The 21,830-nt window shown below is 39.6% G+C and overlaps 1 protein-coding gene and 1 pseudogene across 1 annotated transcript in view; one reads left to right on the top strand and one right to left on the bottom strand.

The window, feature by feature from the left end:
- Positions 1-21,830, bottom strand: part of CLIC4 (chloride intracellular channel 4) — a 76,605-nt gene that overhangs the window by 13,786 nt on the left and 40,989 nt on the right. Inside the window, exons 3-4 of the mRNA XM_059138570.1 lie at positions 10,990-11,115; positions 4,623-4,729 (exon numbers count right to left, since the gene is read on the bottom strand). Coding sequence (XP_058994553.1) covers positions 4,623-4,729; positions 10,990-11,115 — 233 coding nt within the window. The remainder of the gene's footprint in view (positions 1-4,622; positions 4,730-10,989; positions 11,116-21,830) is intronic.
- On the top strand, positions 16,011-19,035 carry LOC131809806 (large ribosomal subunit protein eL42-like; annotated as a pseudogene).

Below are 21,830 nucleotides of genomic sequence, written 5' to 3'. Positions count from 1 at the left end.
AATGTAAACAAAGAATGGTGAATTAGTTTGATTCGATTCTTATGTAATAACCTGAGGAAGGCTAACAAAACTGAGAAAAACAGAGGGGCCAAGAGGGCATCATTCAAAATGAAGTTTTGAAGACAAACCACAAAGGAATTAAGATAAAGAAAATGTCAAGACTAACCACTAGAAGGCAGTAGCAAGCTATGAAAAAGGAGCTCCTTGTCTTAGCGCAACCATTCTCTAATAATACCTTTGCTGTGGTAATGCTGGTTATCTCTAAGGAAGGTATTTAAAAAGCTCTCCAAAAAAAATTAGTACTTAACTGTGATAGAGGCTATCCAATTAGTTTTAGATTAATTCTGAAAATCAAAACACCCTTTTTTGCCTATGAGACTATAGCGAAATTTTAAAACACACACAACACACGCATACGCACAACCATGCCAGGGTCAGAAGTGAGGGGAAATGAATACTTTCACATTAGTGGGAATATAAACTGGTGTAGACTTTTGAGAAACAAAATCTTCTGACCTATTTGGAATCTAGCACAAGGACATTCACTCGCACTGTTTGTCACAATAAAAAAACTTGAGACAATCTAGATGACTATCAACAGGGAAACAGTTAAATAAAAATCCGTATTATGGAATATTAAACAGTATTTATAAAAAGTGAGGTAGATCTACATTTTGATATGGAAGGACTACTACCACATAATATGTGAAAAAACAATTGCAAAATATAAATATACACATAAATGCACACTGATACACAATATTTGCAAAATTACATAGAAAAAAGGATGAATATTAACTGTTGGGGAAGAGCTCAAATGAGGTTAAGAAGGGGCACTAAAGTTTTACTGAATTTATTTCTAAACGCTTTTAACTTTTTCAACAAGCATACATTAGTCAATTGTGAATATAATTTGAGTAAATGCAAAACAGAAAGCATTAGATTTTTTTTTTTTTTTAAAAGATTTTATTTATTTATTTGACAGAGAGAAATCACAAGTAGATGGAGAGGCAGGCAGAGAGAGAGAGGGAAGCAGGCTCCCTGCCGAGCAGAGAGCCCGATGCGGGCCTCGATCCCAGGACCCTGAGATCATGACCTGAGCCGAAGGCAGCGGCTTAACCCACTGAGCCACCCAGGCGCCCCAGAAAGCATTAGATTTAACATGACCATATTTGCTGTAGGAAAAGACTACAATTCACAATGAAGAATACCAAAATTATGAGCCCTTACAAGGATAAAACTGTATTTTAAAGCTACTGCTAATTTCAGTAAAGGGCAGCCTCATGCAAACAATTTTTAAAGGCCAATAGAAAATAGGGAGAGGTCAGGAGTATTTAAAGATGATGGGGCGCCTGGGTGGCTCAGTGGGTTAAGCCTCTGCCCTCAGCTCAGTTCATGATGCCAGCCAGAGTCCTGGGATCAAGTCCAGTAACAGGCTCCTTGCTCAGTGAGGAGACTGCTTCTCCCTCTGTCCCTCCCCCTGCTCATGCACTCTCTCTCTCACTCAAATAAAATCTTTTCTCTCAAAATCTTTTTAAAAAAAAAAATAAAGATGATTAAATAATAATAATACAATTTGGTTCCATAGCTACAATGATGAAGAACCATCCTCTGATTCCAAACACTTCCACAGAGAGAGAAAAAAAGGAAGGGAGACAGGCAGGGAGGAATTCTGAATAAAAAGGAATGAATGAGAACCTATAGATTCCTTGCCTCCACTTAAAAATGAGAATTTGGACATTATGAAATATGCTCTAGAACAAAATGGCAGATTTCATCACTACTAAATTCACTGGGCTCTTAAGAGTATTATAAATACCAACACACTAATAAATTATCTACTAGTTATATTTGGGAGTTTAATAATTTATATATATTAATGAAATCAAAGAAGTGGGAAAAAAGAAAACAAACCCAGATCTGGAACAGGTCATATCTAATCCATTCTAATAAAAGGCATTACCTATTAATTTCTTTTAATGCTTCAAAAGATTACACAAACTTACTTCCGATCAGCTTGGACATGTTACCAAAAGAATTCATTCATTCATTCTTTTTTTTCTTTCTCCCTCCCTTTCTCTCTCTCTCCTGTATTTCCCTTTGTTTTATTCTTTAAGCCCTATTTGTGTATTTTGTACCCAATCTAAGCACTGACACTTCTCTTTCACTGACCCAATACCACAGCATCTAGGCATCGAATCCCTTACTTAGAATTACATCTTAAAAGGTCTTAAAATTGCCCAAACATATTGAATTTTGCAAAATATTTAGTAGGTTGGTAAAACTGATCAAAACTTTGCCTACTCTGAGTTACCACGTAAAATGACAACTCCATCTCTTTGTAAGTGGTTCATAGTTTGGGAGGAGGAGGAGCTGGAACACTAATTTCCAAGGCTGATTTAAGGCATTTTATTGCACTAAATAGACAAGACACCTTCAACAGATCTACATATACTCAGTAAGCTCCAAAGTGATTTGGAATATTGTTTTCTAAAGTTTCCTGGCAGTGACAGGTCCTATGGGGAAAGTTGCTTGGCAACTGGAATTCTTATTTATCAAGAGGTAATTTAATATAAAGCCTTCTAGTGATCCGTTATGTTGTTTGTTCTCATTGGTTACAACATTATAAGGACAGCAAGCGTAGGTGGCTACTTAAGACAGCAACAAACTGATAGGAAAAAAAATAGAATACAAAGTTATACTTAAGTGAGTCACTTTCTCCCATGTTCTCTCCCCTCTATCCCATCCCCAAAGCAATTGTTTGGTTTTGTTCTTTGTGGGTTTTGTGTGGTTTTTTGTTTTTTTTTTTAGCAAACATATTTTATTTCCCTTTCCTCCCCACCAAGTGTCAAAAGAAATTCAGCCACCCTCCAGCTTCCAAAAACTACACAGAGAAATGAAAACATTATGAATTGAACTCAGATGGTTCAGGAACTATGGGCAAGAGCATCTGGATATAAAAGGATGATTTCGGGGAGGCCTGGATGGCTCAGTCAGTTAAGCAGCTGCCTTCGGCTCAGGTTATGGTCCAGGGTCCTGGGATCGAGTCAAGCATCGGGCTCCTTGCCCGACAGGGGAGCCTGCTTCTTTCTCTCCCTCTGTCAGCCACTCTGCCTGTTTGTGCTGTGTGTGTGTGTGTGTGTGTGTGTGTGTGTAATAAATAAAATCTTTTTAAAAGGGGGGGGGGGGGAATGATTTCATGAAAAGAAATCCTCTGCAGGCAGGAAGGGTATGACAGAAAAGATACTGTCTGTGGACAGGAGGGGCTCCATCGTAACTGTTTGTTTAGAGTATAAAATGCTTACACTGAAACAGCAGGCAGAAAAAGAGCCAGTCACTTAGGGAAGTTGTCCCTAAACCAAGGCAGCTACTGGAACACACTGAAGAGCTGTAAGCCAGGCCCAGGCACTACGGCCTTTCCCTCTTTCCCTCTGCTGCAGAAAAACATCACATGCAGTGAATATCATGCAGTGATATCATGCAGTGAATATCATCCCAGAAACCCTTGAAATTCAATACTAGATTATAAAATACCGCAATTTTAAAATTTAATAATAAAAAAATACCGGCCTGAATGGCTTGGATCTCTGCCCATAGAAACCACATAAGGAAATCAGTGAGTGCTTCCCTTTTTTAAAAGATGCTTGTTTAACCGGCACTGATAATTTCTTCCCTTTGGTTTTCTTGTTCATTTGCAGCCATAAGTTTCTACCCAAAAGAACTGCACCCACGCCACCAAACTGTCCAAAACCATGACGGATTAAAGTGTCTTTAGGAGCTGGCGTTTTTGTTGCTGTAATTACTTTTAATTAAACACTAATGTTCTCTCTGGAGAGTTTTACTCAGACAGAACAATGCTCGACATCGCAAAGAAGAAAAATGACTGAATGGTGTAGTTAAGACAAGGCTCATTAAATGGACCTCTTTCAAAGAGGCTTCCCTTCACCACACATACGTTTGGTAAACAAAATAAGATAGTGTTGTCCTTTGATATAGGAAATAAGGACTTTGTATCTGTACTACCCTAAACAATTCTCACATGAAAACAGGACTTGAAACTAAAATCCCCTTTTAGGATGCAGAGAAATTAGGAAGATGGGGGAGATACATGCTCTCTTAGACTAACTCCCCAAATTGCTCTTGAAGGTGAATTATCACAAAAACCCACACAGGCTGACTTCAAGTGACCAGAATCCAACAAGAAACAAAAGATTTAGTAATAATCTAAAGGAAGTTGTATCGATCCATTCCAAAGCACCACACCCACACCACTCATTGTTTCTGATGTCCCGTTAATTCTCTGTATAGTTCCCCCTTCAGGAAAACAATTCATTCGATAAACATTGTATTGTACATCTACCATCCCAGGCACTGTCCCACTAGCCAAAAACAGGAAAACAGAAATTTAAGAACTTACCCTGCTTATCATCAGATCTCGAGTCAACTTTGAAAGCCAGTTTTTAATACTTAATGGGAAGGTCTGGACTCCAAAATATTAATTTAAAATCACTGTCCTAACAGGATTTTTGGATTTACTTAGGGCTTTTTTGGTATATGTGCAGTGGTAATCCAATCATTTGTGGGGTTGTGTGTGTGTGTGTGTGTGTGTGTGTGTGTTTTACCTTCATTAGCCTCTGGCCTTGAATTCTTGATATATGCAGAGAATTTGGCAAAGATGTCCATTCCAGCAGTATTTGATTCAGGGTGTTTTGGTGAAAGCTTCAAGTACCTGAGGGGGAAAAGTGAGAATGGATGATAGATCCTTGTAAGTTCTCTCCATCAACAAACCACTGTGCCAGCAGTTTCTTGACACCTTTTAACAGTTATTACTTTAAGAAATGCCATCATCTATTTTCTATGGTATTTTTAAGATGTGTTTTTTCTTGAGGAGACAAAGCTCTGCAGTGTTTTTGTTCACATATTAATTTTCTTGGCAACCAAAGGGCATCCGCACTCTACCTCCATTTTATAAATTAGGATGTTGGGGAAACAGTCTACTTGCTCAGAGGCATGTGCCAAGCCAATGGGCATCTTAGAAAGAGAAGTCTGGAGCAGCACTGTCCAAAAAACTTTCTGTAATGATGGAAATACTCCATATCTGAATTTCCAATATGGTAGCCATTTCGTGAAGCGTGGCTGGCTATCTGAATATGGATTTGAGTGAACCGGTGTTACAGAAAGTTAAAAATTCACTTCTGCCATTGCGGAAGCCACATTTCAACTACAGAGCCTTCTTGAAACAGAAATGCCTACCAGGTCCCTGGCAATCGCCATGCACTGAAACGCTCGATGCTACCAGAGAACCCGGAAAGCGGGTAAAGGCGGGCATCTCGGGTCATCCACAGTAGTTTAAGGACAAAGATAGCATGAAGCATATCACTCACTTCAACTCCACACTTGGGATTTTACAGAACGTCCCATGGGCTAGATATTGGTAAGGGTGGTACGGAGCAACAGAACAGTAAGACTTCGGGAATTCTGCTCACAAGTGCTCTTACAAAGTTTATCTGCTTTGAAAACGGACATTCATGACACACAGCCTTTTTTTGTTTTTTTCCAACCACACAAATGTGTATTTTATATATTTAAATTCCAAACACACATACTCAGTGTCTATTTCCTCCTCAAATTGGAAAATATATGTGAGAAGACTCAGCTCCTCCCTCCTCTCTTCCACAGACAGCTACACCCACTGGGAGTCGGCGCCACAGGAATTCTGACCATTAGCACCGTTTTAGGGAACACTTCATCTGTTTAAAGGCCCTGTAAAATTTCACTGGAAACTGGGCTTGATGCAGTCAGGACTTTGGGGGGGGGGACCTAACATTAAACTGGTAATTTAGATTTCTTCATGTATTTTAGGATGCTGTCTTGCCACTTTTTTAAAAATTAAAAATGAAGGCGAGGTATTCTTAGGAAGAAGTTTAGTTCAGTTGCAAGCTGTAGTGTCTGGTTAGTTTTTTTTATTCAAATTTTTTTACATGTGCAATTCTGAATTCTAGGAGAGACAGATCTAAAAAAATGGATACCGGAGATTTAAAAATACCTACTGAATATATATATGTTCAATTCATCTTCCTTTTTCATATCTCTCTATTTTTAAGCTTAAAGATTTCTCTTATAAATAAAAATATTTACAGAATGAATTTTTCAGTGAACAATTATAGTAAATGAATTTCATGAAGTTATAGATTATGTACACTAAATTAGTAATATAGGATTGCTTGATTATTTTTTTATTTTCCCTCCCCTTAACTGTAGAAAACTTTATCCTCCTTTTTTCCCCCCTGCTTGTGCTAAAAGAGTGAATTCCAGGTTCAACATCCCTGAATTCCCTTTGACTATAAAAACAATCAGGCTCCAGTTTAAATGTTTTTACTGCTTGTAATACAGTAACTTCATTGACTCATTCCATTTCAAACAAAAAATAGCACAAAGAACATAAGTGACTCTTCAATACACTATGTCTTCCACTAGCCAAGTTTCCAAAATTATTTTTTTTCCCAACCAATATTTAGCAGTACCTCCTTTTTCTAATGAAGGCAGCTGGAAGGCAGGCTTACACCGCAGATCATTTATACCTTCATTGTTCACATATATTCATTGATTCCAATTATCAAGGGTCTACTCTGTCTCAGGCATTATACTAAGTGCAGAGGTTATACTGATGAGCACACAGAGGCATACTAGAGACCTATGTTAATGAACAGGTAAGAATGCAGAAGGATTTGCAATTGGCATATCCTTATCCATATGAAAACGGATGCTATTACAATTCTTAAAAACAAAATAAAACAAAACAAAAAAGCACTGTTCTCTAAAGCAGGTTAAACAGGCCCTATTCTTCTCCAAGACAAACCATTAAATCCATACTACTAACTTAATGCATTCGATACCAGAACTGCAAGAGACCATTCACCTAAAACTCTCATTTTGCCTAAAAGGAAATTATATTCTAGAAAGTTCATATCCTGGGTCCCTCAAATCCCTAGACTAGTTAAAAGTGCTGCCAAACTACAACTGGTCTCCTGTCCCCAAATCAAGTGCTGTTTTTGTTTTACTACAGATCAGATTCTCTCTGAAAGATAAATTCTAAACCAAGAGGTCTTCAATCAGTTGCCAGCTTATTCTGCATTCCCCCAAACACTGGATTTTAGTAATTCATCATTAATCACTGTCCCAAATAGCTTGATAAAGCAAAACTTTTCAATGACTGACAGTCTCATTTCAACATTTGACAAAAGGCAGGCAAATAATCAATAAAAGGCCACGTGTCAACAACATCATGGACACGAGCATCCAGGGAGTGCAGACTTTCAGATTCGTCCTTTAGTCTGTATGACGTCACAGATTATTAACGCTAAGACTAGCTAAGAGTATTTCCATCCTTTTAGGAAAGACCTCAGACATTTTCTTTCTCATGGGAATGTAAGAATAAAGTCTGATTATACAACCCATTAAGTTACCCTTGTAAATTCAACTTTCACTGTATTTCTCACTTTAAAAAAGCAGGGGGGGGGGGGGACCTGGGGTGGCTCAGTGGGTTAAGCCTCTGCCTTCAGCTCAGGTCATGATCTCAGGGTCCTGGGATGGAGCCCCACACAGGGCTCTCTGCTCGGCAGGGAGCCTTCTTGCCGCCGCCCCCCCCCCCCCCCCGCCCCTGCCTACTTCTCTGCATATGATCTCTGTGAAATAAATAAAATCTTAAAAAAAAAAAAAAAAAGGCTTACTAACACTTTATAGGGTCCTTCTCCAAAACTGTCAACTCCCCTTCCCTTCTATCCTGTCATCAGAAAGTGAGCCATGCACTCAGGTCTGCCTCAGTTAAAAATCCAAGTTTCAAAGCTTTTCTGGACAAAGTATTCCCTCCATTCAAGAAAGGGGAGTGAAATATATATTTATAAATACTTTCCCCAGAGGAGAAGATGGATCAAGTTTCTTCTTTCGAGGTAGACTGGTCACACAGACCAGCAAAACTTCCTTGCTTTAAGCTCTTCACTAGTCTCTAGATTCTGAACAACTCTGGAACAAACAGTTGCCTGTATTTATCTTTGTCATGACTGAATCAGAAGTGCTCACACAAAAACACTCTGTTCTCAGTATCATCAAATGCCAAAAACATGTTATTAGAAAATGCTAGATTCTGGTCTGCCAGCTTGTGTAACTCCTCTGCCTTTTCTCTTCATTCGGTCTAGAAACAAAAAGGCTCTCACTCAGCGTTAGGAGGAGGATGAGCCCTAGTTAAGGCCCCAAGGCCCTCCTTGTTCTGGAGGGGAAAGGCGGAGAGCCAGGCCCGTCCTTGAATGCCCTAGAACACAGGAAAGGGAAAGGAATGCCCCGTGATCCTGGAAAGAACTTCCTCTAGCTCCTCCTCTAGAAACAATTCTGCATGATAAAGACTCTGCTGTCTGTCACCTCAGGGGCTGTGGAGCCCAATCAGGGGACAGCACTCCCAGTGGAAACATGCTGTTCCAACGCAGGGAAATAAAAACTCACTGAGGGGACGCCTGGGTGGCTCAGCTGGTTAAGCGTCTGACTCTTCATTTTGGCTCAGGTCTTGATCTCACTCATCTGAAGTGAAGCCTCACCTATTTCTTAAAACAGATTCATTAAATTTAGTTTGACAGCCGCCTTCAGTCCCACTAGCTCATTGCAGGAGAAACTATCTTCGATTTCTCTCCTGCCTTTCCTCCAAGCCTGAGCCAGCCTACAATTTTACACTCACTGAGGCACAATCCCAATTACAGACTTACATTTCACCTCTTTTGTAAAAGTCAAACTCAGCAAAATAAAAAATAGAAAAAGAGGAGGAGGAAAACAGAAGAAACACGGGTTTTGAAGTCTTACAGGCCAGGCTTTGAAGAGCTCTGCCACCAGTAACTATAAAACTAGGACAAGTTAGATTCTTCGTCTTTAGTTTCTCCACAAAGTCTTGGAGAAGAGTGAGATAATCCACAGTGCACAGTGCATGGCACATAATTAGCACTGGAATGTTCGTTAGTAACAGCAGAGACATCAGCAACATCTAAAGTACTTGCTTCTATAAACAAAGTGAAATTTTTAAAACTTTATTTAGAAACTCTCTTCAGAATAAAAACTATAACAGAAAGACAAGGAAAATAATGGAAATAGGGATTGGGATTAAAGAGTACATTTAGCATGATAAAATAAAATAAAATGATTTACAAAAAAAAAAAAAATCCCACAAGAAAAATACCCTTCAATTTAGCATACCGCGAACCTGTTAGAACTGAAAGATCTCCAAGTTTTAAATTAAATTATTTAAACTGAAAGAAGAGACAATCTCTGGTTAGAGTAGCTCTATGAATATGCCCAAACAAAATCAAGTTGAAATTTCTATATATAAAAAAGCAAAGTGAGGGGCGCCTGGGTGGCTCAGTGGGTTGGGCCTCTGCCTTCTGCTCAGGTCATGATCTCAAGGTCCTGGGATCGAGTCCCACATCAGGCTCTGTACTCTGCAGGGAGCCTGTTTCCTCCTCTCTCTCTGCCTGCCTTTCTGTCTACTTGTGATCTTTGTCTGTCAAATAAATAAATAAAATCTTTAAAAAAAAAAAAAAAAGCAAAGTGATAATATTTATTTTGGGGGTGCCTGCCTAGCTCAGTTGGTGAAGCATCCAACTCTTGATCTCAGGGTTGTACATCTGAGCCCCACAGTGGATGCAGAGATTACTTAAAAATAAAATATTAAAAAGAAAAAAAAGAAGAAGGAAGAAAATGTTTATTTGAAAGGTCTAATTTAAAATGATGATACATCTTACAGAAGCTGCTAAGAAACCAGAATATTTTTATATTGGTTCTACCATTATCTTCATGTCCATAACCTCTGAGAAAAACAGCAAGAAGGAATAACTACAATTGTTGTTCCTACAGTTGAAGAAAGCCTGGAATGCCCGTCGTTCCTTCATTCACCTGTGAGATGCCTCTTTTTGTACATTAAAGCTAATCCAAGTGTTCATTCTTTTTTAAAGCCTTTCCTGGTTCCACTCACTTTCCCTCACCACACCACGACCTCTCCATCCATACTGGAGTGTGTTTCCTGAGGATAGGAATTATGTCTTATTCACTACCGTATTCATAAGGCTTTGTTGCCTAGTAATTGTAGAATAAATGAATGAGTAAATTCTGAGTAACTGGTTATTTTAGAACCCTCTGACCCAATAATCCCAGTTCTGGGAAATTTATCTGGATATGGAGAGTAAGAGTCAAATCAACTAGCAAGAAAGGCTTGGGCCAGAAGAAAAACATTTCAGTTTTTCAGAATAATGAAACCAGAAAAGCCTAAAGCAAACCCTAATGTGTTGAACCTATGCCAAGATTACAGTACAATGCAAAACGGCACATTTGCAATTCAGGTAACTGTCCTTGTAGTCCATCTATCTGTCACCCATACCTCTAGTTGAGTACCTTAAAATCATGACCATGTGCACTAATGTGCAGGACCTGGGAATCTAGAACACTTCAAAGAAATACTTAAATAAAAACTGAATCCCAGGGACACAGTCTAAATAGTCAATTCCCTTGGATGACAGCTTCAGACAGTTACCTTTAAAATGACCTGATAAGAAATCCTCCAGCAACCTGAACCGCCTGCTTGGAGCTTCCAGCTGGGTTCAGTCTGAATCTGTCTCTCCCCATCTCTTCTCTTCTCAGTTGGGGACCAATTCCCCTCAAAGAATCAGTCTTTCCTAACCTAGTTCTCACGTCCCAAACCTACTTTCAGTGTATACGCTATAGCTTAATCACATTCCTACCTATGCTTATTGGCCTAGGCAGAAGCCTGTTCTGACACCAGTGTAGCATTAACTGTAGCATTAATTATAATGAGTAAAGAGAAGCCCTAGTCACTAAAGTTAACGCTGTATGGATTGAACTCCTGTACCATCCAGAGAAAGATCTCTAAGGGCCAGAAAAGACAAAACTTTAAAGAGAATGGCAATATTTTCATGCATATCTTTCTTTGATACTCACTTGGGAGGGCATAAGACTTCTTCGAGAAATTCTTCAATCTTATTTACATCCGTTTTGACTTCATTGTTGAAAGTTATAAATGGTGGGTGGGTCCCAGGAGCCAAGTTCTGCAGGTCTGCAGGCTTCCTGTTAAGCAAAATAGTCAAAACTGAATCATTTTTTACTCTGGGAAGGCAATAATACTTTAAATACTCAGAGTCTTTCTAAATGTTTATGTATATAAAAATGAAAATGAGTATAAGAATTAGTATTTGAGGGGGACGCCAAGGTGGCTCTGTCAGTTAAGCATCTGACTCTTGATTCCAGCTCAGGTCATGATCTCAGGGTTGTGAGATCAAGCCCCGCATCGGGCTCCATGCTGAACATGGAGCCTACTTAAGATTCTCTTTCTCCCTTTGCCCTTCCCAGCTCGCACTTGCTCGCTTGCTCTCTCTCAAAGAAAGGAAAAGTAGCAGTGTTTTTTCCACTAGTTTAACAGCTGCAATACTATTCTACTAAGAAGAAAACCTTCACAAAGCACAAAATTCATGATAAGAAAATCAGGAATCTCTGACTCTAACCAAAAGACAAAGGCCCCCATTCTTATTCTAAATTCAACTGAAGTGCTTATTAGAAACGGCAGTAGAATTGAGAGGAAACAGTCTCTAGTCTCAGCTCCAGCACCAACTCAATGTATGGATGAGTAAACCATAACTTCTCTAGGTCTTCCTTTTTTTCTTTTCTTGTAAAGTCAGGAAGAAGAGCAGTTCATTCCTACAGTCCTTTCTAACTATGAGATTCCAAATTCAGCAGCTACCAATTTTCCATTTTCCTAGAAGTTCACACTCAACAAGGAAAATGATCACCAGTCAAAATGACTTCGGTATATAAAACATGGCATAACCAAAGGTAAAACACAACATAGAAAGGGCAAAATATTATAGTGAATAAGAAAGGCTCAAATATGTCTTAGATTAAGAATTTTGTCCAAGTTCATTAAAAAGCCATCAATAAGTTAAACAGATAGGTGCCAACATAAACTGATACACAATAGATCAAATAAGTGAACACACAGAAAAATGTAAAAAAAAAATTAGCAAAGAAATTGAAGAGTAAACTATGATGACATCTCTCTTCTATTAATTAGGAAAAACTGAAAATACTCAGAACACTGATAAAGATGGTGAAAACATATACTTACAACTACTAATAGCATGAAATGTTGGCACCACTCTATTTAAAAGCAAAATGGCTCACTTGAGCCCACCAGTGAATCCTAGGATCAATGATAATGACAAAATAGCGAGTGTATCCTAATGATAAAACACAAAGCATACATCAACATCTATGAAGTACTCTTACCAAAGTTGAACCTGAATCTAGAATCAGGCCTCTTAAAGCAGTTGTCTCTTAAAGTACGATCCAGAGGACCATTTCACCAGGCGGTCCATGAGGTCAAAACCGTTCTCATAATACTGAGACATCATTCAGTTTTTCCACCCTCATTCTCTCATGCCTGAATAGTAGGCTACTAGTTGTGTGGTATCACAAAGTGATGTGTACACAAACAGACATGAGAATCTGTCTTCTATTAAGGCAGACATAAGAAATGTACCAAAATGTAAAACAATGCCACTCTTCTAAATAACTTTGTTTTGGAAAACATAGTTTTAATTAAAAACCTATTTTTGTGGGGACGCCTGGGTGGCTCAGCTGGTTAAGCCACTGCCTTCAGCTCAGGTCATGATCAAGTCCTGGGATCAAGTCCCACATCAGGCTCCTTGCTCGGCAGCGAGCCTGCTTCTTTCTCCGCCTTATATACGCTTTTATATACACTTTAAATTTCTCCGCCTTATATACGCTTTTATATATGCTTTAAATTTCTCAGCTTTAATTTCTAATACAGTAAAGTTGATAGATATAATCCACATAACTGAAAGCTCTTTGAGGCCTTTAATAATTTAAGAGTATAAAGGAGTTCTGAGACCAAAAATTTCATTTAGGAAACTTGAGGAGATGCAGGACAAAGTTAAATGATACCACAAAGAAGCAATCAGCCAAATACAGAATACGGGACACTCTACAGTCAATGGCATGAAGGAAAAAAGCCACAAATGGTAGTTGGAAGGAAATGCTGCAGATTAAGAAAAACTTAAGAGGCATAACAACCAGATATAATGAGTAGAATTTGTTTGGATCCTGATTTGAACAAACCAGGCAAAGAAAAAAAAAGATATTTTGGAGCTAATTTGGGAGATCGGATCATACGCTGGGGACCAGACGTGATAATGACAGGGTGGTTGGGTCAGAAAACGTATGTGCTGCTTGGAGATGTACGGTGAAGTATGGAGGGCTGAAATGACAGAATTTCTGGGATTTGCTTTAAAACATATCAGGAGGGAGAAAAAGGAAAAGAAAAAAAAGGGACAAAGCAAATGGGTAAAATCTCAATAACTGAGTTGAAGTTAGAGGGAAGTTTATTCTATTGTTGCATATGTTCAAAAGCTTTCATAATTAAAAAGATAAACTTCAAAAAACTGAAAACAAATGCAGAGAATTTGAACAAAGGATATCTCTAAGTGTACCATGAAGGTGAAATACTTTGTCACTGAAAAGGATTTTAAAAATAGAGTGTACCTCAAAATCTCTACTCATCCCAGTTTATCCATTTTCCTTGGTCTTACACATACTCCTTCACAGTTCCTTCCCCTTTTTTTCTCCCTCCACCCCATTAAGATTTGGAATGTGCTGCGTCTATGACTACATTCCCAAAATACAAAGGCTTATTAATGATCTGATCAGTCCAAATTTTCTAGCTCAGAATGCCCCCATCCAAGCTCTAGAGCCCATCTCCCTCACAAAGAAAATAAAACATAAAAACATAAAACATAAAACCAAAGAAAAATAAAACAGATCTTCTATCAACTTGTATAAGTACCTAAGCTCTGAAAAAGGACTTTTAAAAGTCAAAATCTGATTTGATATTCAATTCTGATTCCTTTCCTGAGCACGCTTTGGTCTGAGAAAGTAAAATTGAGCACAGGATGACAGGAATACAAGAAAGTTGAGTGAGTCTTTCAGATCCACATTTATTTAAACGGTGACTTGTGCCATGAAACTCCTGGAACTCATGTAAGTACTCGACTCCAGATCAGAACTAGTCCATTTCTAGGTTTCATTTCTTTGGTTTGTTTGGTTAGTCCTTTTTACTTCTCACCCTGACCACCTGCTCTTTGATCACCAACAAGTCCAACAGGTCCCAGACCACGCCATCTTTGGTCTTCAGTCCCCCTCACATTCCCACTCACAGCTCACTTTATTTCTTCCTCAACTCACCAAGACCTTGTACATAACCAAGGATCCAGACACCCTAACAGTTCAGAGTGTATAATTTATTTTCAAATATTAACATTTTAAACATTTTTAAAAAGATTTTATTTATTTATTTGAGAGCCAGAGATAACAAGTAGGCAGAGAAGCAGGCAGAGAGAGAGGAGGAAGCAGGCTCCCCGCTGAGCAGAGAGCCCGATACGGGGCTCCATCCCAGGACCCTAGGATCGTGACCTGAGCCGAAGGCAGAGGCTTTAACCCACTGAGCCACCCAGGTGTCCCTCAAATCTTAACATTTTAAAGCTAAAAGGGGGGTTGGGGGCAAGTGGGTGACTCAGTTGGTTAAGCATCTGACTCTTGGTTTCAGCTCTGGTCATGACTCGGGGCCATGGGATGGAGCCTCCCATTGGGCTCCAAGCTCAGCAGGCTGTCTGCTGGAGATTCTCTCTCTCTTGCCCTCCCCCAACCACTGTCACTCTCTCAAATAAATAAATAAATCGTTTTTTTTAAAATATTTTATTATTTGATAGACAGAGATCACAAATAGGCAGAGAGGCAGGCAGAAAGAGAGGAGGAAGCAGGCTCCCTGCTGAGCAGAGAGCCCGATGTGGGGCTCGATCCTAGGACCCTGAGATCATGACCTGAGCCGAAGGCAGAGGCTTTAACCCACTGAGCCACCCAGGTGCCCCTAAATAAATACATCTTAAAAAATAAATAAATAAATAAGACTTTTCTCATTCCAAAGTTATAAAATATATTCATCAACATTTTTATGACTAACAGTCCCTTAATGCCTAAATGTAAGGTAATAACATACATCCGTGTTTTACAAACAATTTTTTCATGAATAAGGTAGAGTTATTAAAGGGGGAGAGAGGATAGATGCTTTACAATAACCCATGGGGGCAAGGAAACAAAACAAGTAATGGCTATTCTATAATAAATTACGACAGCTTTTAGCTCTCTAAATAAAAATATTTATTAGGGGAGGGATAGAGTTGGCATGGTAGAGAAGAAAGAGCCAACGACTGAATAAAAAGGACCTGGCTGATTAAAGCCCCAAATTGGATAGTTCTGCCATCCACCAGCTATGTAACAAAGGAAATCACAACCTCTTTGATTTCCTGCTCTGTACTGCGATGTAAGACCTGCTTTGCCTGTGAAGATCAAATCAAATAAGAACATGAGCTAAACCAAAGCATACAAATGAGATGCATGCCTGCTTTCAGGCTCACATTAACACAGCTTTATGGAGGAGATGAGTCTTGGCAGTTTTTAAACTCTACTTGAGTCTGATGGTTCAAAACTGGTTATCTAGCATTAACTGAATGGCAATAAGAAATTGGATTAAGAGAGGTTTATAAGGTAGGTGTCTGTGTGGCTCAGTCTGCCTTCAGCTCAGGTCATGATCTTGGAGCCCCAGGATCAAGTCCCACATAGGGCTCTCTGCTCAGGGGGGAGTCTGCTTCTCCCTCTGACCCTCCACTCTCTCGCTCTCTCTCAAATAAAGAGATCTTAAAAAAAAAAAAAGAGAGAGAGAGAGAGAGTCTTATAAAGTAAAGTGAAATCAAGCAAAGGACTACCAATTTTCTACTAATATCAGGGACTAGTGAATAGTCCACTTTGTTTCTGCTGAAAAGCTGTCTCGGTTTTTAAAAAACAAAGGTGATGAAACTGTTCTCTAGGATTAAGTGTTGAGATGAAGAGCAAACATGTTGGGTCCTTACTCCAAGTCAAAGTAGGTCCCAAAAGAAAGTTGGACACATCTAAATGGATCAACGGACTTCAAGCTACAAGCACAGAGGTGACTTAGAAGCTGGATCGAGTCATCAGCCAAGCAGAATCTCACTCCGTACTCCCAAGGCCTCAGGTGTTTTGTTTGACCCACAAAGGCTCATTTTACAGACGCTGCACAGAAACTTAACATTTCTGAAAGTGCAGTGGGACAGAAATGAAACCGAATGGACAGGCAATGGCTAAAAATGTCAGGACATCTGTGGTTTAGCTCATAAAAGCCCTTCAATAAATACTCAACGATACATTCAAACTGATTCCCTTAAGTGACATCTAGAAAAAGCAAAGTGCTTATAATTCATGCCATAAGATAAGAGCACACATACTCTTCAATGTCTGGGGGTTTTCTTGTTTTTAATGTTACTTATTTATCTGAGTAGTCTCTCTCTCTCTCTCTCTCTCTTTTTTTTTTTGGGGGGGGGGGTCAGAGTAGATGAAAAAAAATTCTTCTGTTCTCTCTCATTTTGCTTCTTGTTGAAGAAAAGGAAATAAAGAGAAACAAAATAACACGAGACAGAGAGGGAAAGGAAGAATAGGAGGAACCTCATGGGACCTAATACTTTAAGCAACTTAAGTGGCTTAACTTCAATTAAAGTTTAATTCGGTACCCTTGCGACAATTGGAGACACTGGGCCAGTGGCTCAGTTCCAGCTGCTGCTTTTAAAACGAGTGCAGTAGGGCCACAGGACACTGGAGCTCGGGTTTAAAGATGACCTAATTTTGTAACAAGCTGACTCCACTAAATGGAGGGAAAAAATATTAAGTATGTAGAACTTATAATTTTTAAAGGTTTAATTAATTTATTTATTTGAGAGAGAGAAAAAGAGCGTGTGTATGTGTACATGGTAAGGGGTGGGGGAGAGAACTCAAGTCTGCTGAGCATGGAGCCCACCTGGGACTCAAGCTCACAACACCAAGACCGTGACTGGAGCCGAAACTTAAGAGTCGGATGTTTAACCGACTGAGCCACCCAGGGCCCCCTAAAACTTCTATTTTTAATTGAGTTCTTTTTGAAGGTACTGATTTTCAAGGCATAAAATTCATCCACACAAATCAAGAAAATACTGGACGCTGTATGGCAAGTATGAAGAAAAAGTTAACACAAAAAAATTCTCCATTTGTTTCAGAATACTTTACTCCTATTAATTATTCTTCACTAAGTTTGCCATATTCTGACTAAAGTCACCAGCTGAATGAATGAATCATGGATTCACCAAAACATACACACCAAGATCCCGGTTACTAAGTCCTGGTCTAAGTGTCCCAATGCAATAGTTAAAGGGTTTTATACTGATAAATGGTATACTGCTAAATCTTTGTCTACATTAACGTCAATTTACAGAGCAATCATGTTAAAACAAAACAGGAAGGACGCCTGGGTGGCTCGGTTGGTTAGGCAGCTGCCGTCGGCTCAGGTCATGGTCCCAGCGTCCTGGGATCAAGTCCCACATTGGGCTCCTTGCTCCGCGGGGAGCCTGCTTCTCCCTCTGCCTCTGCCTGCCATTCTGTCTGCCTGTGCTCGCTCTCTCTCCCTCTCTCTCTCTGACAATAAAATCTTAAAAAAAAAAAAAAAAGGACCCATCAAAAGATTTCAAATATAGCTTCTATAATTCTTAAGAGATTTTCTTAACACAGTTGAGAGAGATTATACACTGATAGGTTGAAAAAAGCATTCACCAATAATGTTTTTCTACTTCAGCTCTTAGGGACGTCAACAGGCTCTATCATCTTTGAAATCACTTTGAAAAAGACCGTAAGACGTGGCAGTGAAGCGTGCTCTCTCTCTGTATGACTGTCCATGTCTGTCTGTCTCTCTCCGTGTTTCTGTCCCCTCGCCCTCAAAACACACACATAGGGCATCTCTATGATTCAGAATGCGTTTGTGAAACACGTATCTTGATTTGCAGGGGTAACTAGGGCTTCACGTAGCTCAAGTCAACCTCACGGAGGGAAAGAAGGGAGGTCTGTACTCCTGACTGGCCAACAGCAGGAAATGAAGGGTTTCTCGGAAAGGCTGGCCTGTCCCATTCCATTCAGTCTCTCTGTATGTGTCATTCACACCACTGTCACCACCTGGAAACCAAACTTCTCTGTCAGCTTGCTGAAGCCATTTTTCAGAAGGATGGAACCACGGAAACATGACAAACGATCTGAAGAATCTATTTAGAAAAGAGATTTTGTTCTGAGTTTATAAATGACTTTCAAGATAGGCAGAACTATCAGTTTTATGGCTCTATGGCTCCATGTTAAATGGTTACAAAATTGTTAAAGTTTAAACTATCTTAATTAGCTTCCAAAACTTTGGTATTATTACAGCAACTTACAAGTGAGTCTTACACAATACCTTACAAATGGTATGCTGACATGTGAAGCAGAAGGAAACCATTTGTGAAAATGCAGAGGATGAGAAAGTTTTAGCATTTAAGGAGGACATGGGAACAGAAGCATACATTTCCCAGATCTTTTAAAAGCAGTCTTCTCCAATTTATTTATTTCCTCAGAGACTATCACGGAAGAGGGATTTTATTCACTGGTAATATAGCAGGTATCACTGCTTTTACAATAAAAAGTTAATTAAAAAAAAAAACTAATTTCTTTCCATACCGACAGCACTCTCACAAACGTGGTGAACATTCCTAAAACCCACTGGGCTTTCTAGAAGTGTGGCAAGCCCCACAAAGTGACACAGTACAAGAAAGAAAAAATATTCTCTTTATGCCCAGGGAAAGCGGTGTTATGACAGGAAGCAGAGTGGCTATGGTTGGCTTACAAAGCTGATTTTCCAGAAAAAGGCTAAAACTACAAAGAAGATTGTGCTGAGGCTTGAATGTGTTCAGCCCAACTGCAGATCTAAAAGAATGCTGGCTATTAAGAGATGCAAGCGTTCTGAACTGGGAGGAGATAAGAAGAGAAAGGGCCAAGTGATCCAGTTCTAAGCTTCATTTTTTTTTTAGCTTCATATTTTATTATATTATGAAGACAATAAAATCTTGAGGTTATGTTCACTTCATTTGGTTGCATTTGGTCTTTTAAGAGGGAAATAAACTAGTGCCATCAATTAAAAAAAAAAAAACTAATTTCTTTTTCATTTCCACTCTCATTTCTCAAAACTAGAAAAGCTAGGGCACCTGGGTGGCACAGTTGGTTAAGCGACTGCCTTCGGCTCAGGTCATGATCCTGGAGTCCTGGGATAGAGTCCCACATCGGGCTCCCCGCTCGGCAGGGAGTATGCTGCTTCTCCCGCTGACATCTCTCATGTTCTTTCTCTCTCTCCCTCACTCAAATAAACAAACAAATAATATATTTTTTTAAATAGAAAAGCTTACCTAACAACTATGTGACACATTATATCTAAGTCAGCATCTCATGTGTGTGTGTGTGCACGCACGCGGGCACATGTGTGCACACGTGCACCTGTGTCAGAGAAACAGAGACAAAGATAATAGACAGGGGTGATGGCGGATTACTGTTGTCACACTTTCTTCTTTCTCTTCCCTTTGCCTGTCTCTTAGGCTTATCTGTGATTGCTGATCTACAGATGCTGATCATTGATTTAGAAATTTCTGGGTGGCGCACCCGGGTAGCTCAGTGAGTTAAGCCTCTGCCTTTGGCTCAGGTCATGATCCCAGGGTCCTGGGATCAAGGCCCACATCAGGATCTCTGCTCAGTGGGGAGGCCTGCTTTCCCCCTCTTTCTCTGCCTGCTTCTCTGCCTACTTGTGATCTCTCTCTCTCTCTCGCTGTCAAATAAATAAATAATAAATAAATAAATAAATAAAATAAAAATCTTAAAAAAAAAAAAAAAGAAATTTCTGGGCGTGATGAAGGTAGCAGAAGTCTTCAAACATTTTCATCAATGCCATAAACCTGTCAGCCTAGAAGTAGGATAAAAACAATGAATTTTATTCAACAACAGATCTGAAAATGGTTTAATGAGTAGTGAAAAGGACCTTGAATGGTGTTTAGCACACAGTAGACACTGAAGAAGAAGATATGTTAATGTTCTCCTTCCTTTTCCGTGAATTTAAAAATGAGATAACTGACCTCCAAAGATGAGGTGTTCTGCCCAACGTCCTAGGGAAACCAGTGACAGGGCTCTCTCCACACAGAACCAGGTCTCTTTCCCTCCTCCACTGCTCCCATTTGATGACACGTGATAACATCTTTAAATATGCCCCCATATTTTAATATTTTCATTTATATTTACTTGAAGGTTTTGCTTAAATGGTGGTTGATGTAAGCTTAAAATCCTTCTGAAACCTGGGAATTTTTTTTTTTTAATCTACAAGTTCTGCAATACAACTGTGATGCGAACAGAAAATGAGGTTTAGAAATGACTCCCCCCCGGGACACCTGGGTGGCTCAGTTGGTTAAGCGGCTGCCTTCGGCTCAGGTCATGATCCCAGTGTACTGGGATCAAGTCCCACATCGGGCTCCTTGCTTGGCAGGGAGCCTGCTTCTCCCTCTGCCTCTGCCTGCCACTCTGTCTGCTTGTACTTGCTCTCGCTTCTCTCTCTATGACAAATAAATAAAATAAAATCTTTAAAAAAAAAAAAAGAAAGAAAGAAATGACTCCCTCCAAAGCATGAAGGCAGTGCTGGCAGGCAAGCAACAGGAGGCTGTGCCAAGCCTCACGGGGGCACAGGAGTACCACCAGCAGAGCCATTAACACCAACTGCCATTCAAAGGGAACGTGTCACACGGTGCCAGAACTGGAAACTAGCTTGTTCTTATGGATGAAATGTCATGTAACAATAATTTTCTCAGAGCACAGAGTGGGCCTCTAAATAGCTCACAATCGAGTCTTACTGCTCTCCACCAACAGTTAGTTCTGCGATCAGTCCTCTTCAGCAACGAATTAGCAATTACTGGGAAAAGCAGAAAATAAGCCCTAGAGGCATTTCCTCCCCCACAATTTTATAAGAACAGTTATATCTAAAGTTTTAACGTTAAGATTATTAACGTTAAGATTATGAACGGTACTTTTTTATTACAGGGTGTTTTACTCCTCTGTGACAACTTTATCTTACAACAGTTTTTTGAGCCCACGTTCACTCTCTTGAAATCTCACTCAAGACTCTAAGTGTCTAAGTTCCTAGAAAAGGTCCGGAAGGATAAAGACCAAACCAAAATGCAGTGGTATCTGCGAGGGGAAAGCGAATGACTGGGGTCTGGGGGCGATGAGGGGATTCGCGGTCATGTACTACTTCTACACTTTCCCTGGCCCTCGGGAAGCATGTTTTAGATGCACCAGTGAACTAAGATTTCTAAAGAAAACCAGTATAGGCTCCAATTGTAAGTGTTCTCTGTTGATTTTATACAAAGCCCTAGAAAATAAACAGACATCTTCTTTGGATGGTAATACTGACTAATTAGGAAGCCCTGATCTTTCATCTTGCCTCCCATGGGTGACTTTTTACACGTAGGTATATTACTCTGGAACTTGCAAGTCCTCAAAGATCAACCAACATACAGAAATAATGTCTTCAGGAGTTTGTACAGGAAAAGGAAAACAGCCATTCTGAGTCCACTTCCTCTCCTGAACCAGAGTCCCTGGCTCACGGCGCTATCACCGGTAGGAAACACAATCAAGCACTGTGTTGAGCTGCTCAAAGAAGGCTTTCTCGAAGCGTGGCAGTCAACTCACTTGCTCCAAGCCAAAAATGGAATGGGAGAAATCCATGTATTTTAAGACACAGTTAGGGTGTGTGCCTGGTAGTATGGTCTATTTTTAGAAGT

Source organism: Mustela lutreola, chromosome 10, assembly GCF_030435805.1.
Source record: "Mustela lutreola isolate mMusLut2 chromosome 10, mMusLut2.pri, whole genome shotgun sequence".
Lineage (NCBI taxonomy): Eukaryota > Metazoa > Chordata > Mammalia > Carnivora > Mustelidae > Mustela > Mustela lutreola.
Note: the sequence above shows the minus strand (reverse complement) of the source record. Positions and strands in the feature narration are given on the sequence as shown.